Genomic DNA, 18,481 nt, shown 5'->3' with positions numbered 1-18,481 from the left:
GTACTTCTTAATCTCTTCCTCTTTTCATCCCCCCTCCTCCCTCCCATCTGGCAACCATCAAAATGCTTCCGTATCTATGAGTCTGTTTCTGTTGCAATTAATGTGGCTTTAGTTTGAGAGGTTTAGTTGAGTTCAGTAACCATAGATTGTTCACATGGCTGAATAGAATTTCAAAAGATGGATTTTTAGAAGTTTTCTTAATATATACGAGGAAAAATCTGCCCCTGAGTCATACATATAGAAGGTAGGTACTTCCCTTAGCTACCTTTTGCTTTCTCAGGGAGAGCAGGACCTGGAGAAAGAAGTTGGGAGGAAAGTGGTAGGAAAATGTTGCAAATATTTGAAAAGGATGTGGGCTAAGCATTGAAGTCCTGTTTAAGAGAAATGAAGGGTCAGGAGAACCTGTGGAGAAAAAATGATGAAGGGAACATGTAATTAGACCAGGAGAAGGAAAAGGAAGAGATAGCACCCCGAATTTGATAACATTTATGGAGTCAGATGCTGTTGTAGAACATTTTGAAGTAGAGAGAACAATAGTTTTGCTATCACTGTAAAAATGGTGAAAATATATTATTAAGAGCTATGTAGAATGTCTAAAAGGCTGCCTATGATGTCCTTTGCCTTTCAAGAAATAATCTTTTATTTTCGAGGACTTTAGAGTTTTGTTTTCAGTATTAGAATCTATGCTACTCAAAATATGGCACCCATACTTGTTAGAAATGTTAGTTCTTGTGCCATACTCAAAACCTACTGAGGCAGAAACCCTGGGGGGTGGGACTGGTATTGTGTTTAACCAGCCCTCCAGGGGTTCTGATGGGTACCATGGTTTGAGAATTCTGATTTTGATAACATGAGAGGGGCACCATCATCCTACCTTATAGACAGCAGTGTTTACAGTGAGATTGCAGGGCAGGGTTTTTGATGGATACTTTTCACTAACTGCTGTGTTTTAAGGGCAGCTACCCGAAGGAGGCAGGAAGAAAGAATGTCCCTATTATAAAAGAGGGACATTTTCTTATAAGTAAACAAGATGAAACATGATCCAGGGTGTTTCTTTGGAATCCAGGGAAAAACAGTTCTTTTTAGTTGCCTTAGTCTCTCCTTCTGTCTACACTGTGTCAACTTGCCCACAGAGCATTGACTATAGACAGTATTCCATGTTCTTTTCATGTTGTTGTGGCTAGAGCAGCCGTGGGCAAACTACGGCCCGCGGGCCGGATCCGGCCCGTTTGAAATGAATAAAACTAAAAAAAAAAAAAGACCGTACCCTTTTATGTAATGATGTTTACTTTGAATTTATATTAGTTCACACAAACACTCCATCCATGCTTTTGTTCCGGCCCTCCGGTCCAGTTTAAGAACCCATTGTGGCCCTCGAGTCAAAAAGTTTGCCCACCCCTGGGCTAGAGGATGGTGGTACAAGCACAAATGTCTCTAATTTTGTTTCTTTCTGTCCACTACCCATCTGTGCCAGGAATACACTGCCCTCAAGCTCCTCCTACACACTGACCTTGTTTCCATAGTAACTGGCACATTCGGCTGGAGACTTATACATGAGTTTGAATAATCCAAGGTTTAAAACTGTGAGAACCTAAGGAAGATGATCTCACAAAGCGTACAAAGACCAGTTTCTTAATGCAAATAAATAAACTGAATTGCGACATACAATTGTATATAACATATATCGATTATATGTATTGCTAGTAAAAATTTACTGGGTATTAATTGTTGTATGAGGTTAATGGTGATTTGGTTTGAGTCATTGGAGGAAATAGTTTTGAATTAAAGGATATGACATTTTTGATGGGATTGTCTGGGTAAAAATTCACTGTGGTGGCCTCTGATTGTCTAGCCTGACTTGGGATAACCAGAATAATGTGTTTCTTGCTACCCCAGGCTGAATTAGTTACTTTGTTCTCAGTTTGTACACAATGCTTTGCTGATCACACCTCTAATAATAATAATAATAATAATAATATCACTAATAAAAAGCAAAAGCCATTTGTAGTTATGATGTGCTAACTTACTTTACAATACTTGATCTTATTTAATCCTCAAAACAGCCTCATAAGGTACCCATGCTTTACATGAGAAAACGGAGGCTCAGAGAGGCGATATAATTTGTCTAGGCTCACACAGCTAATTTTTAGTTGAAGTAGGTTTTGAATCCAGAAGAAGTGTGACTTCTAGAGTTCACCTGATTTGTGTGTTTTTTTTTGTTTTTGTTTTTGCCACAGAACCTGTACTTATTGCAGTGTGCGGCAATTGCTTGATAATGTAATTGTGCTCTCCCCTTAGAACAAGAGCCCCTTGAGAGCAGAGACTGGCTTTACTGCTTTCCTCAGAGTTCAAACAATGGGGACTACATACTAGGGACTCAATAAATATTTGTCCAGTAAGAGAAGGAATGATGCATAAGTGATTCAATAGAATCAACATTCGACCTTTCAATTCTTAATGATGGATAGGAGAGACAGATGGACTTCCCATCAGGATGGTTATTATCCCAAACTTGTGCTCTTCATAGCCATATAGCATACGAGAGGGTTACCAAATCTGTTTGTTACTTATAAATCCAATTATGTACTAGATGAGGTCTATCTGAAGCCTGGGACACTAGGGACCAAGAAAACAGCAATGGAAATCTGGGCTGCCCTGGGACTAGCCTTCCAAACTGCTGCTTTCCATCTCACATGAGGCCTCAAACTGGAAATCTTGATGCCATGCTTTTGCACTCCTGCTTCCTTGGATAATCTGAGAAAGGGCACTTTCTGCTCTGCGAATTAGAATTTTTTTCCTTTTCTTTCTCTTTTGTAAATCACTGTGACCACAAGGAAAGAATGAGTTTCAACTTAGGAAAACATGAAACCTCCCTGCTTAGAGTTGTGACAGGGAAGTGACGAAGTACATGGTTTATTTTACTCTATGCTTCCTTGGGTAATGATTTTGATTATCAAAGACCTCCCCAAGGGTTTAGGATTTGTTACATATTCCACATTTCACTAGCTGATATCCATAGACATGCTTCTGCTGACAGATCATAAATTAATTTCTTCAATGACAAGGCAATTAGCTTCGGGAACTTTGATTCTAAACTTTGATTCCATTGTCAGTCAACTAGATTATTCTATTCATGCATAGAATTCTAAGTGCAAATTCCAATCTATATGGATCGTATAGCAACTTTATACAAACAATGTAAAATTGTTATATTAGACAATGGTTCATAAGATGCAGCCAGAAAACAGATTTGTAGTGGCTACTTACAATATGGGTGATAAGTGAAATAATATTTAATATAGCATTTGAAAGGGAAAAGGTAATTTTTCCCTGAAAGGGATTTGGGGAGATGCTGAGGAAATGGGGGAATGACTCAGGGAGGAGAGGGTGTGGGGCTAGAAGAAAGAAAAGAAATGGGCATGAGAAAGTGGGAAATGAAATGGAGATGTGGCTCCAGGACGCCATGGAGCACCCCTGCTGCCGTGCGCATGCTCAAACAGTGAGGGCTGGGTGCTGTTCTTCTTGCTGACGTGATTGTTGTAATTTCTGACTAGCTGCGTGAGTAGGGAACAACTGTTTAATGCAGCTTGTTTGAGTAATGTGTTTATGGCATTTGTTTGGGGTACATTTTCCCAATGTGTTACCCTGGACATCTAAAGAATAAGTCATATTTTAATAAATGGAGAAATTCCTCTGCATATAAATTTAGAACCTTAGTAAGAAGATGGTTGAACTTTTTCAACTTCAGAGAAGTTATCCTACTATCTTAAAACCATAGGGTGAAGGAGTCAAAAGGTGCAAACTCCCAGTTACAAACTAAATAAGTCATGGGGATCTAATGTATAGCATGCTGACTATCCTGTATAATAAAAGCCTAATATGCAAATTGACCCTTTGACTGGAAGTTTGACCAGGAGTTCGACCGCACACTATGACATGCGCTGACCATAGGGGGCGGCGCGGAATATTGTGGGTGTTGGCGACGTGGTGCTGGCAGCAGGCAGCAGTGGAGGTGCTGCCAGCCTCAATGGGCCCAAACGAGAGCAGGACCATGGTGGAGCAGGTGAGCGGGCAGTGCCAGGCCAAGGCAGGTGTGAGTGGGGGCCCAATTACCCCGCCAATTGCCCTGCAGACAGTGACCAGCAGCGGCGGCAGGGGGCAGTGCCGCCACCCAGCTACCAGGTGCTGAGGGAGCCAGGCCGGGGTGGGGTGGGGGGGTTGGCCCCAACCAATCGCTCCACAGATAGTGACCAGTGGCTAGCAGGCCCTGATTTCCCAATTGGGGCAGCCCGGGCTAGGATGGGGAACTGGGGGTGCGTGGTGGCAACCAACCACCCGCAGCGCCCGAGTGGGGGGCTATGACCTCTTGCTGGCTACCTGTGGGGGGGGGGTGACGGGGATGGAGGTGCGATGAGAATGCAGGGTGTCTGCTGAGCTTGCTCTCACTCACCCTGCTACCCTGCCCTGGGATGCCTGGGCTCGCAGACTGGGAAAGCCCTCATGCTCAAGTGCCGGGCACCCAGGTGCTGGGCCACCCACTTCCATGTGGCACCGCTGGGCTGCCCAGAGGCCCACACTGTGCCCCAGCCTGCCATGTCCAGTCGTGCTCACTGCATCTCTGTGTGGGGACTTGGACGCCGTGACTCAGGCGGAGGGGGGCACACCAGGGTCTGGAGGCCCAGGTGCTGCTCAGGGCCCAGAGGTCAGCTGGGACCTGCCCTTCCACGCCAGACGCTCGTGCTTTGATTGCTGGCCAGGCCTTGGGACCACACCCATTACAAATTTTGTGCACCGGGCCTCTAGTAGTTAATACTGCATTACATTTTAGAAAGTTGCTAAGAGAGTAGATCTTAAAAGTTCTCATAACAAGACAAAAATTTATAACTATGGCCGAAACCGGTTTGGCTCAGTGGATAGAGCGTCGGCCTGCGGACTGAGGGGTCCCGGGTTCGATTCTGGTCAAGGGCATGTACCTGGGTTGCGGGCACATCCCCAGTGGGAGATGTGCAGGAGGCAGCTGATCGATGTTTCTCTCTCATCGATGTTTCTAACTCTCTATCTCTCTCCCTTCCTCTCTGTAAAAAATCAATAAAATATATTTAAAAAAAAATTTATAACTATGCATGGTCATAGATGTTAACTAGATTTACTGTGGTGATCATTGCGCAGTATATACTAATATCAAATTATTATGTTATACATCTGAAATGAATATAATGTTATATGTCAATTATAACTCAATGAAAAAATTTATAGTACACCTTTTGAAGGTTTTATTTTATTATTATTATTTGTTGTTAATCTTCACCTGAAGATACTTTTCCATTGATTTTTAGAGAGAATGGAAGGGAGGGGGAGAGACAGAGAGAAACATCGATATGAGAGAAATGCATTGATTGGTTGCCTCCCAGGCTCTAATCAGGGCTGGGGATAAAGTCTGCAACTGAGGTACACACCCTTAACCAGAATTGAACCCGGGGCTCTTCAGTCCATGGGTTGACACTCTATGCATTGAGCCAAACCAGCTAGGGCAGCAGGTTTTATTTTATATACATAATGTATGCAAGATTACTTGTACAATGCTATAACCTTCATTTCTCTTCCATTTAGCTTTGGCAATGAAAGCAATACACTCCGTTTCTTTGCAAAAATGATTAAGCACCAATGTGCCAATGCGGATAGGCTGTTTGTTATTTCATATTTTCTTGGCAATAACACAATGTCAGTGTTTGAACCCATAGAGAGGAATTCAGGTAAGAGACACCTCTCATAGCAATTTCCTTAGAACAACTAACTGTCTCTTCACTTTGAAAATTAGGGAATGTGATCTGATTTTATATACTAGATGATCTAAGATGGCAATTTTCACTTTTTTGGACCAATAATGTTTATTTTACAAAGATCTAGAGATGGTAACCCAGACATATAAAATGGTAAAAGAGGAACAGTTTTGGTTGCCTTGGGTCTGGGGCAGTGGTCGGCAAACTGTGGCTCGAGAGCCACATGCGGCTCTTTGGCCCCTTGAGTGTGGCTCTTCCACAAAATACCGACTTCTGCGCATGGGCCACGAAGTTTCAATCGCACTGTACGTGCGCGCCCGCACGTGGTATTTTGCGGAAGAGCCACATTCAAGGGGCCAAAGAGCCGCATGTGGCTCATGAGCCACAGTTTGCCGACCACTGGTCTGGGGGACTTGGGACACTACCCACTCTTCTTCTGTGGCTTCGGAGACCCCTCTGTGGAATCCAAGGGCTTTAAAATCATGAACTGGCTGCCACCAATTTCACTGACAGCCAGCAAGAAAAAAGGAAATCTGTATTCTTGATAGCACCGCTTACACAATTTTTGCTTAAATATAAGACAAGAGTCCCAGATTAACAAATACAGTATAATCTTCAGAGTCCATCTTCGTTTGGCTTTTCTGTCTGGTGAGGCTGCTGCCAAGGTTCTAGCACTTAGGACCATGGACTGCCTCTACACATTGTGCTTAGACTGTGGCCATTAATAAGGAGAGCCATTGACTTTGGCTGACCAAATTATGGAGCTGCATGGCTCTGTTCTTTTTCCTAAGATGTTTAAAATTTTTATCTGTGCTGAAGACACATGTTTGGGTAGAATGATCAGTGATGCGCTAGTTAATAGGCACTCTGAAAAAATGTCAAAGGATCTAATTTGTACCATTTTCCAATTTTCCTGGTATAAATACCCCAACTGTGGCCAATTTCGATGTCAAGAAATCACCAGTTTAACAACTGGCTTGCAAAATCTCTGGTAGTTGAAAAGTCAGCCCTTATGAGCTGGTTTGAGCCACTCAGCACACCAATGGATAACAAATAATTTGTATAATTACGTCAGGCTCCACAGTGATTTGAATAATGGATAAAATCTTAAAATACGAAATCAAATACGGGTGAATATTAATCATGCTCTTAAAGGTCAAAAAACAAACTTTATACATCTAGAATGGGGAAGATATGGTCAAGCAAATTGCAGCATACGTCAAACAGAAAGGGTGCTGATTGTCAACTGTAAGCTTACTAGTAATAATAGCAGCCATGATTGAGTACCCACTATTATCCTCTAAGAGGCAAACCCCAAGGTGGGATTAAATGTGCAGGAGATTTATTAGGGGAAATGCTGATGAGGGAAATTGGGAAGGAGCCAGAAGAGGCTGGGTGAGCCATCGCACTGCAGTGCATGTCTGCCTCTTGAGAAGGACACAGGGAAGGAAGAAAGGGAGAGATCTTAGAGTGCAGTGTAATTCTAAGAAAGTCTTATTCAGTAAGGCTGACTGGGAGTCTTACAGTCAAAGTCACTAGTTGGAGGCACCTCTCTCTTAGAGAAATGGGCCTGCCTTGTATTTTTGCCTTGCTTAGTCATTTGTTGACGGCTGCCTGTTGGAAGCAAGAACTCGGCACAAATATAGGGATAGAGTTTGGAAATAGCAACTGGGGCCCTCCATCAGTTATGTTCCCCATAGTAGGCGATCTGAGAGGTGCCCTCAGAAATGTTATTCCCATTTTATGAAGGAGAATTCAGAGAAGTTCAGAGATCATCAAGCAAGTGACAAAGCCAGGATGGACTCCAGCTCTGTTTGGCTCCAAAGCCTGGTCTTTCCACCACCTATGGTTTCTGAATATGATAGGAGGAATATGGTAAAGGTGACCCCAAAAGCTCATCTGGTCTCAGATTTTATTCATAGGTCTAGAGATTTCAGTTCACTATCAGAAGATACTGGAGTTTCATGTTCAACTAACTGTTCACTGCTATTCAAGAAGTCAAAAATCAAATCATGGCAGAAGGGAGCAGATGAAATGGGGAGAATTCTGGAAAGCAAGAAATAGGAGACATTGCTAAAAGAAGCAAAGATATTTTGCCCAAGAAAAAAAGTTAATCTGTATGTCAGAATAGGTATAAGACATCATCTGGGTCAAATGAATGGAAATAAGCTCAAGAAAGGAATTTTCTACCTGGTATTATTCAAACATGCGCTAAAAATGAGTATCTTTCCAATGTCCCAATTCTCAGTATGCTGCTGGCCTATAGCAGGAACTTGCTACTGGTAAGTGTTTATTTAAATGTTTGGATTGGGAAGGAGTAAAGAGAGGAAAGAAAGGGCTGGAATGCCACGCTGCTTGTTTCTTTATACACTTGCCTAGGGAGCCTCATTTCTTCACTCACTTTCCCATTCTTCCTTTCAGTCTGAGAATAATAGGCACTATGAGTTCACAGCTAAGTTGTATGGTCTGTGTTTGAGCACGAAGAAACTCTAAAGGCAAGTTGTATGGTTCTTTCACGAATAAAGCCTACTCTAACTTTTCTCTTTTTCTGTAGGGTATACTGGTGGATTGTTCTTGAAAAGAATACGTGTTAAGAGGCCTGGACAAGAAGTTTTTAAAAGTGAACTATCAGAATATATCCAGCCCGAGGAGCTGTATATTGGAGCCACAATAAACGTGAATGGCTACCTGTTTATGTTGCTCAATGCTGATGAGTACACCTTAAAATTCATGGAGGAGAATTCAGATAAGGTGAATTTACTTTGTATAATTCTTGACTTGTCTGTCAGCACGCTGCAATCTGTGTTTTTCTTTCTCTAGGCCTTTTCTTCTCCATCTTGCCACCCGTTTGATATTGTGCATTCACACATGTGGGCATGAATAATGGATCAGCGTGACTTGGCCACAGGTCCTGTCACAGAGGCCAGGTCCCGGGCTACTCTGTTTACATGCTGGGTCCTTTGCTGCCCAGCATCACAAATGCCAGGCACAGGCAGGAGGCAGGCCCAGGGTTGAATCAAGTTTCCTGAGTTTTTTGCTGACGCCAACAATGTTTTCAGAAAGAAATCCGGCAACTATAGGAAAGGAAGAAAATCTGGTGCCACACACTGTGCTGCCCCAGTTAATTGGCACCGGCCTAGAGGGAAGGCTCAGACCTGAACAAACAGAATCCCCTGGGGAATCCGGTAGTTGCTGGGCTTGCAACTTCCCATAACAGGAGCCACCTGAGGCCTAAATTAGAGTTCAAGAACAAATTGGCAACAGTGAGCTCAAAGAGCTTTTTCATTTGAGATAAGATGGCAGATGGATACTGTTATTAAAAGTACTATTAGGCAGTGCGCTTCAGTAAAAATAACAGGTTGACAAAATCTTGATTTTAAGTGTGCACTAGTTTGGTATGCAAAACAAACATATATATTGAAGAATCATTTCCTAATATTGAAAAATCTATCTAGAAACAATTTATTTGAGAAGTCTGCCCATTTTGTTTCACTTGTATATAAAATGCTCAGGGGCAAGTTGCTAAGACCAGTTTCTCAGTGTATATCATATCATGCATATCAGTTTGGGTCCTCTGAGAAGCAGATGCCAAGACAGATTTAGACATGTAAGAGATGTACTGGAAGAAAGTTGTATAAAGGATAAAGGTAGAGGAAACAAGAGTAGGCAGGGAGAGCCTTCAGAGGTCTGAACCCCGAGAAAGGAGAAGGAAGGAAGGAAGGAAGGAAGGAGGATGGGTCAGGAAGAGCCTCCAATTTAGTAAAGCTCTGAGAACTCCTTGGCCAGGCCGATGAGGATCCAGTCTCGTGTCAGGCAGGATGGCCCAGCTCTGGTGCCCCCACCTGCTTAGTCATTGGTGGGAACAGCCTGGGAAGAGTTGGCCTCGGTAGGAGCACTGCGCCAATCTTGAAGGTACAGCAGCTGAGGGCTGTGACCTAACAGTGCTCTTCTCTCTCCAGTCTCTCTGAAGGTAAGCCCGGGTAGCATGCTCCGGGGCTCTCACATTTGCAGTCTTTCCATTTGCAGTGTTAAGAATTCAGGTTATTGTCAAACTGCGAACCAGTATCTCTGCAAAAGCACCGAATTCATGTGAGAGGCTCAGTAATAGGGCAGTTAGAGTTTTGGAGACCAGTAGGCTTGTCTTGGAAACCTGACTCTACACTTAATAGTTTGAGGGGCTTTAGACATGTAACTTTCATGAGCTTCACTTTCCTCATCTTTGAAATGGGAGTAGCAAAATGCCTCTCTGTGTGTGTGTGTGTGTGTGTGTGTGTGTGTGTGTGTGTGTGTTTTGATATTTTTTCATTGATTTTTAGAGAGAGTGGAAGGAGGGGGAGAGGAGTAGAGAGAGAAACATCAGTGTGAAAGAGACATATAGATTGGTTGCCTCTTGTACTGGGCCCCGACCAGGGTCAGGTATCAAGCCTGCAACCGAGGTACGTGTCCTTGACTGGAATAGAACCCGGGACCCTCCAGTCCCTGGGCCGATGCTCTCTCCATTGAGCCAAACAGGCTAAGGCCAGGGTCTCTTTTGTAGACTTCCTATGAAGATTAGATGCGGTAATGTGTGTGAAGTGCTTAACACTTTCTGGCCCATAGCGAGCTCAGTCAATGTATAATTTACAATATCTATTATAAATTAGGGTTCGATATTCAAACACAGGGTAAGCCTACACCTTTCTATAAAATACAGTTGACCCTTGAACCACACAGGGGTTAGGGGCTCTGATCCTCCCACACACAGTTAACAATACACACAACTAATAGCCGAATATTGACTGGAAGCTTTACCAATCAATAACATAAACCGTCCTTAAACATATATTGTATGTTATATGTATTATATAGTATTTTATTATAATAAGTAATCTAGAGAAAAGAAAATGGTATTAAGAAAATCATAAGGATGAGAAAATACATTTACAGCATTTATCTTTAAAAATCCAGGTAGAGTGGAACCATGCAATTCAAACCCGTGTTGTTCAAGGGCCAACTGTATATATATATCATGAATATATATGTGTGTATATGTATATGTTTTTGAAATTTATTTTTAACTACAGTTGGTAAAAATGAATATATATAAGAAATAATGAATATATATATTTATTAATTTATTTTAAGATATAAAGGGCTTTTCTCCTTTCAAAAAGATAAAAGCAGGGTTGGACATCTGGTATCAGCATCCCAAGTGAAAACTTCATTTTAAAACTGCCCTTAACAAGGACATTCTAAACAGAGAAAGATTAATATACTCTTTAATATCAGTCTGAGGAGTCTTTTCAAAAGAGCTCATAGATCCTATCATGGCAATAGATGAAAGGAAATGTAAAGCAAGGAGGGAATCGGGGGCTGCAATAGGTGCCAAACGCTCTGGTGGAAGAGAGAGGACTTTATACTAAATTATCATCCACATTACTTTCATATTTAGTCTTCTAATTTTTTTTAGCTCTGAGCTGTAATTAATTTACAACCTTATGCTTTACTGCATTGACTAAGGAGTATTCTTACAGAGTCAAAACTGAATCACAGAGTAGGAGGCAGAAACTGGGGGATACCTGGAGAATGAATGAAAGGGGATTTTAGTGTGTGTGGACCTTTAACACCCAGCCTTGTTCTGGTAAGTGCATTGTGTGCTGGCCAGCAGTTTCAGGGGCTCACTCTGAAGATCTGGAGAAAATGGGGGTCCTCTTATCCAATTTTGAATCCCTATTCTCTCCATTAGGGTCTCCCAACATACTAGGCCAATGTCTAAGGGCGAAAGGGAGGAGGCTGAGATAGAAGTAGCTGTTGGTTTTCTGATTCCCGTGGCCTGCCATACCTTCAGCTCATTTCTCTTAGATCTGGGCTTAGGCTAATGTCACTCTTAGTCCTAAAGCCTTCACTAAAGAGGTAAAAATATAGTCATGTCTTCTCTGTGTTGATCTCTATGGAAAGACATGCCCAGCTAACTTCAGGTTCACAGTGTGACGTCTTTTTTTCTTGCCATCAGAAAGATTGGGCTGCCTATGTCTCAGGCATATTTAAATATCTATCCTTTCTTTTCTCCCTTCCAGTTTCCTTATAGCAACCTTGAATGTGCCCTACAAAAGCTGAAAGCTGAAAAATCAAAATCCAGAGAGATCAAGCAGGTATTTAGGGCTGTTGATTGTTATCTCACAAAGATGGTGGATTATAATACATTCAGGTAAGCCATATTCTGCCAGCAATAATCTCTGTTCCCTTCAAGATTGTTCAAAGAACAGAAAGAAAAATATCTTCCCTAGTGTTCCCTAATTAATACTGCATGCTTTTTTTATTAGAAATTGACAATTCTTTGCATTTATATTACTTTGTGGTCAAGTTTTGCTCATTTCTAGTAAATTCCTAATGCATTTACATATTGAAGAAGTTTATAGATGAGAACAGAGAGACAAAATATAGAAAGTCATTTGCTCACATTGTCTTGTGAATCAGGATGTCGAAGGATCAGAGGAATGCCAGGAAGGGTGCATCCCAGGGAGAAAGGCAAAATAAATGGAGCTAAATGCACCCTCCACCATCTGGGCAACAAAAGAGGCCCATCTCCCTAGGAATGTGATCCAGTTGGAAAAGATAGTGGATACTTTACTGATTACCAGAGAAAAAGTTATACGTATGCAGATCACTGTGTGTATGTATGTTCACACACATCTGTGTATTTTGAAAGAAATAAAGAATACAGAAATTGAGGGAAAATATATGACAGTCATTATAGAACTATTAGAAGACATCATGAACAGTAAAGATTTCTCTAAGGCAGTAAGGAAATGTAAAGCAAGGAGGGAATCGGGGGCTGCAATAGGTGCCAAACGCTCTGGTGGAAGAGAGAGGACTTTATACTAAATTATCATCCACATTACTTTCATATTTAGTCTTCTAATTTTTTTTAGCTCTGAGCTGTAATTAATTTACAACCTTATGCTTTACTGCATTGACTAAGGAGTATTCTTACAGAGTCAAAACTGAATCACAGAGTAGGAGGCAGAAACTGGGGGATACCTGGAGAATGAATGAAAGGGGATTTTAGTGTGTGTGGACCTTTAACACCCAGCCTTGTTCTGGTAAGTGCATTGTGTGCTGGCCAGCAGTTTCAGGGGCTCACTCTGAAGATCTGGAGAAAATGGGGGTCCTCTTATCCAATTTTGAATCCCTATTCTCTCCATTAGGGTCTCCCAACATACTAGGCCAATGTCTAAGGGCGAAAGGGAGGAGGCTGAGATAGAAGTAGCTGTTGGTTTTCTGATTCCCGTGGCCTGCCATACCTTCAGCTCATTTCTCTTAGATCTGGGCTTAGGCTAATGTCACTCTTAGTCCTAAAGCCTTCACTAAAGAGGTAAAAATATAGTCATGTCTTCTCTGTGTTGATCTCTATGGAAAGACATGCCCAGCTAACTTCAGGTTCACAGTGTGACGTCTTTTTTTCTTGCCATCAGAAAGATTGGGCTGCCTATGTCTCAGGCATATTTAAATATCTATCCTTTCTTTTCTCCCTTCCAGTTTCCTTATAGCAACCTTGAATGTGCCCTACAAAAGCTGAAAGCTGAAAAATCAAAATCCAGAGAGATCAAGCAGGTATTTAGGGCTGTTGATTGTTATCTCACAAAGATGGTGGATTATAATACATTCAGGTAAGCCATATTCTGCCAGCAATAATCTCTGTTCCCTTCAAGATTGTTCAAAGAACAGAAAGAAAAATATCTTCCCTAGTGTTCCCTAATTAATACTGCATGCTTTTTTTATTAGAAATTGACAATTCTTTGCATTTATATTACTTTGTGGTCAAGTTTTGCTCATTTCTAGTAAATTCCTAATGCATTTACATATTGAAGAAGTTTATAGATGAGAACAGAGAGACAAAATATAGAAAGTCATTTGCTCACATTGTCTTGTGAATCAGGATGTCGAAGGATCAGAGGAATGCCAGGAAGGGTGCATCCCAGGGAGAAAGGCAAAATAAATGGAGCTAAATGCACCCTCCACCATCTGGGCAACAAAAGAGGCCCATCTCCCTAGGAATGTGATCCAGTTGGAAAAGATAGTGGATACTTTACTGATTACCAGAGAAAAAGTTATACGTATGCAGATCACTGTGTGTATGTATGTTCACACACATCTGTGTATTTTGAAAGAAATAAAGAATACAGAAATTGAGGGAAAATATATGACAGTCATTATAGAACTATTAGAAGACATCATGAACAGTAAAGATTTCTCTAAGGCAGTGCTTGGCAAACTCATTAGTCAACAGAGCCAAATATCAACAGTACAACAATTGAAATTTCTTTTGAGAGCCAAATTTTTTAAACTTAAACTCTATAGGTAGGTACATTGTTATTAACTTAATTAGGGCACTCCTAAGGCTTAGGAAGAGCCACACTCCAGGGGCCAGAGAGCCGCATGTGGCTTGCGAGCCACAGTTTGCCGACCACGGCTCTAAGGTAAAGCTGAATGCTGAAGGGACTGTTCAGTGGCTGATGCAGGCAAATTTCCAAACAGTGGAAACACAAGGAAATTCAAATTCAGGGTCTAGTACAATTGTGAGACTTCCCTTCGTCTGAAAACAAAGTGAATGGAGCGCTCAGGAGAATGTAAATTAAATCATGGGTGGAGGACAAAGGGGACTTTCTCTTTAGGCTGAGAATTCTGGCTCCTGAAAACAATTGTGGCTGAAAGCTCTATAGGAAACTGGGCTTGATGCAGTCAAGATGTGAACTGAGAAATGAGGAAGCGAGCCCGGGAGAGGGTGGCAGGGAGGCCTTTCCAACTTTGTGCCTGGAGTCACCTCTTGCATCAAAAACGGGTGACCGGAGCCCACCATGAGGCCCCGAGTGTCCCCAAAGCTCATTTGTTCTTTTAACAAAGCTCTTTTCTTTTTCCAAAATGTTCTTTTGAGAGAAGCAGTCGGAGGACATATTTTTATTGTTTAGCATTCCCAACCTTCTGGGATCAATAAGAATTTATAGTTCTTTGTTACTGTTCATAGTAGTACACATGTTCATGGCCTTTTGCAAAATAAACAGAGACAGAATAAAGAACAAAGACAATTGCTCAGGCCATGGATTAATGGCAAGCAGTGCAGGAGAAAAGTTTCCATCAGAAATGAGGGAGTGGTTTTCTTTTATTATTTTGTATCCTTTTACGAAAGCGTCCATTCTCCCAACACTCCAGCAAAGTCTATTGGAAATACTTTAGTGAGTTTATGGGGCTTTGCGGGGAGCACTTAGGCCCGGCAGGAGATGCAAGGAGGAAAAGTTGCTCCACAGATGGAGGCCTGACCCTAATTGAGGGTGGAATAAAGGATCACCACACTCTGGTTAGAGGATAGCCTCAAGGTACGCATGCTCAGAAAGAACCAGTTCATGATCTTCAGGCCCTCTCCTGGCCAGAAATTCCTTAAGATGAAAATTTGATCAGGTTGTGCCTGGCTTGAAAAACCCTTCAGTGGCTTGCCATTGTCCCTATAATAAGATCCAGACATGTTACTGCAGCTGGCAGGGTCTTGAGTGATATGATTCTCTTGTTTTCATTTTTGGTGTCATCGCTTCTTTTCCTCCAGCACTGTCCTCTGGCCTTGTTGGCTGTCACTCAGTTTCTCAAACACATCAAGGTCTTTCCAGGTTCTAAGCCAGTGGTTCTCAACCTTCTGGCCCTTTAAATACAGTTCCTCATGTTGTGACCCAACCATAAAATTATTTTCGTTGCTACTTCGTAACTGTCATGTTGCTACTGTGATGAATCGTCATGTAAATATCTGATATGCAGGATGGTCTTAGGCGACCCCTGTGAAAGGGTCGTTCGACCGCCAAAGGGGTCGCGACCCACAGGTTGAGAACCGCTGTATAAGCCTATGCACACATTAGTTCCCTCTGCTTGCAATGTCTACACCAACATTCTTCTCATGACAAACTCTAGGACTCAGCTTAAATGTCACTCTCTCAGACGGACTTACTTTCTGACTATTCTGCCTAACTATTTCTACCTAACGTACATCACTCACTTATGCTTAGCCCTTTGTTTATATTTTTCTTACAGCAACTTGCAGTTACTTTACTTGGATATCTGTACTTGGTGTATGTGTGCTTATGTTCATCTTATCTGATTATAATATGAACTTTCTGAGGCACAGAGACCTTGATAGCTCGGTTCACTGCCCTGTTCCCAGCACCTAGCACTGGGTTCAGTACATATCATAGTTCCTGAATGGAATAACAAACTTCTAGAATTATTCTTAGGGGTTTGAGTTTGGAGGTGTTCAAAGATAAATATTTATGGCTGTGAGTCTCCCCTGCTGAATTATTTCCAGATGAGAGTAGATGAAGACATCTCCATATGACATGCTCCGTATTGGGCACTGTGCCTTATTGGTTGGCCTACAACGGTGAGTCCCTAGTGCATGGTCTTCAGGCTTCTCTTTTGCTCCTCATACTCTTCTCTGAGCGAAGGCAAAGGATCTAGTTAGGGAGTTGCTATCGCACCACACCCTATAAATCTGTGCTTGGCACTTTTACCGGCTAATAGTTTTTTTATTTATATGTTTATCTATCTATAATAATAAAAGCATAATATGCTAATTAGACCAGACATCCTTCCAGACAAAGCTGGGCCTGTGAGGGAAGCCCAGGTCCCGGGTGCCTGCCTGCAGCCAGAGGGAAGCCCGGGTCCCAGGTGTCAGAGGGAAGGTGATGCCGGCAGCCGGGGAAAGGAAGGCCTACTTTTGCACGAACTTCATGCATCGGGGCTCTAGTGTATAAATATTATGGCTCTTCTCACCATAATGTAATATGTTTTCTGCTTTAGCCTTATCACTTTTCATAGTGCCTGGCTGATAGTAGGGTGTTAATAAATATTTGTTAAATGGCTACATTTTATCCAGCCCTCATTGTTCTGTCTGTCAGCTGAACGCCTAGTTCTCTATATTAATTCCTCAAGCTTGGACCTTTCACCTAAGCTAGAGACCTGGAAATACAAATACCTCCAGGACATCTCTCACTTAGGTATCCAAACATAACTTTCCCCTCATTTTCTTCTCCCATAAAGTTGCAGCTGGGGACCCTATCTCTGTAGAAGCCCCATACTTCTCCCCAGGATCTGGGCCAGGGTTTGCTTTGTCTCTCCCCTCACTCCTATGTTGACATCTCCCAACCTCTGTAAATTGCACTTCTTAAACTACTTCTCTCCATCCCCAGCTTCACTGATTCGGTTCAGCTTTTCATCGCTGTTCACTTAGACTTTCTTGAGAGCTTTGTAACTGATTTTCTTTTCTTAACTCTCATATTCCAAAGTTTTGCTAGAGTGACCTTCCTAAAATCTGATCATGTTGTTCTTCTGCTCTACACCCCCCATCAGCGCCTTGTTGTCTTTAGGGCAAATCCAACCCTTTCAGTGTTTCATGTGAATCTGGTCATAACTGGACCTTTGCCTATACCTTCCTCCTTATTTCCATCTCACTAGAAGAGTGTTTTTGTAGAAGTCACCGTTCAGTGAATATTTACGTTGGGCCAAACATCATGCTAAATGCTTCTCATCTACTATCCATTGGTAGCCCCTGCTGAGTTATTTGTTTACTTCTCTGCCTCCACAATTGGCTCCTGCCAAATACAATAGATGTTTGTTGAATAATTTAATGAATGGTCCTATTTCTCAAGGAGCATTCAGGCTACAGTTTGCAGCAAACAAGTAAATAATTGATTACTTTGCACTGGGGAAGGGCAATCTGTCTCTGACTGTAGGGGAGTCAGGGAGAGCTTGGTCTCAGCCTCACAAGCCAAGTGACGTGGGCAACTCACTACCTACTTGCACCTCACTCTTTTGTCTAAGACCCCTTGTAGGCATTGCCAATCTGAAACTCTTAATGTGTAAGTTCATAAATACACTTGTAAAATGTTCCCTTTACAAATCCTTGCATTAAAGTAGTAGCATAGGCAGACAGAGGCAGGATTGTGGTATAGGCCTCTGGGCCCCATCTCTGTGGCTGTGAGTCTCCCCTGCTGACATGCCTGGTACCCTCAGTATACACTTGGAGACTCAGAGATGGGACCTGCTGCTCTGGGCAGAGGTTCAAGCCCTGGGCATTTTTCTTCTCAGAGATTTTCATGTTGTCTTAAGGAAAACCTTGAGAGTGGGAGCTCATAAAGTTCCTCTGCCTAAGGTGCCAGGGTTGATAATGGATTATTGGATTAATGAATGGGCCTTCCTGAGATATTTGCCTCAAAACTGACTTGAGGGAATGCAGGGACTAGGGAAAAGAAGGCAGTTTGGGGAGGGAATGTTTCTCTTCTGCTTTGTGGAGGTCACTAGTTCTGCCTCTAGGCCAGTGATGGCGAACCTTTTGAGCTCGGCATGTCAGCATTTTGAAAAACCCTAACTTAACTCTGGTGCCGTGTCACATATAGAAATTTTTTGATATTTGCAACCATAGTAAAACAAAGACTTATATTTTAGATATTTTATTTTATATATTTAAATGCCATTTAACAAAGAAAAATCAACCAAAAAAATGAGTTCGGTGTCACCTCTGACACGCGTGTCATAGGTTCGCCATCACTGCTAGGCTGTACCTATTTATCTGGGACCATTTTTTTAAAATTTCTTTATTGGTTAAGTTATTACATATGTGTCCTTATCCCCCCATAACCCCCCCCCCCCACTCATGCCCTCACCCCCCTGTTGTCTGTGTCCAT

General features: G+C 42.2%; 1 protein-coding gene across 1 annotated transcript in view; it reads left to right on the top strand.

The window, feature by feature from the left end:
- EFHC2 (EF-hand domain (C-terminal) containing 2) overlaps positions 1-18,481 on the top strand; it is a 155,588-nt gene that overhangs the window by 77,266 nt on the left and 59,841 nt on the right. Inside the window, exons 9-12 of the mRNA XM_014544033.1 lie at positions 5,611-5,753; positions 8,335-8,531; positions 11,837-11,967; positions 13,235-13,429. Of these exons, the coding sequence (XP_014399519.1) occupies positions 5,611-5,753; positions 8,335-8,531; positions 11,837-11,967; positions 13,235-13,429 (666 nt within the window). The remainder of the gene's footprint in view (positions 1-5,610; positions 5,754-8,334; positions 8,532-11,836; positions 11,968-13,234; positions 13,430-18,481) is intronic.

This window comes from Myotis brandtii, unplaced genomic scaffold (genome assembly GCF_000412655.1).
Source record: "Myotis brandtii unplaced genomic scaffold, ASM41265v1 scaffold349, whole genome shotgun sequence".
Lineage (NCBI taxonomy): Eukaryota > Metazoa > Chordata > Mammalia > Chiroptera > Vespertilionidae > Myotis > Myotis brandtii.
This window is presented reverse-complemented; position numbering and strand designations above follow the sequence as displayed.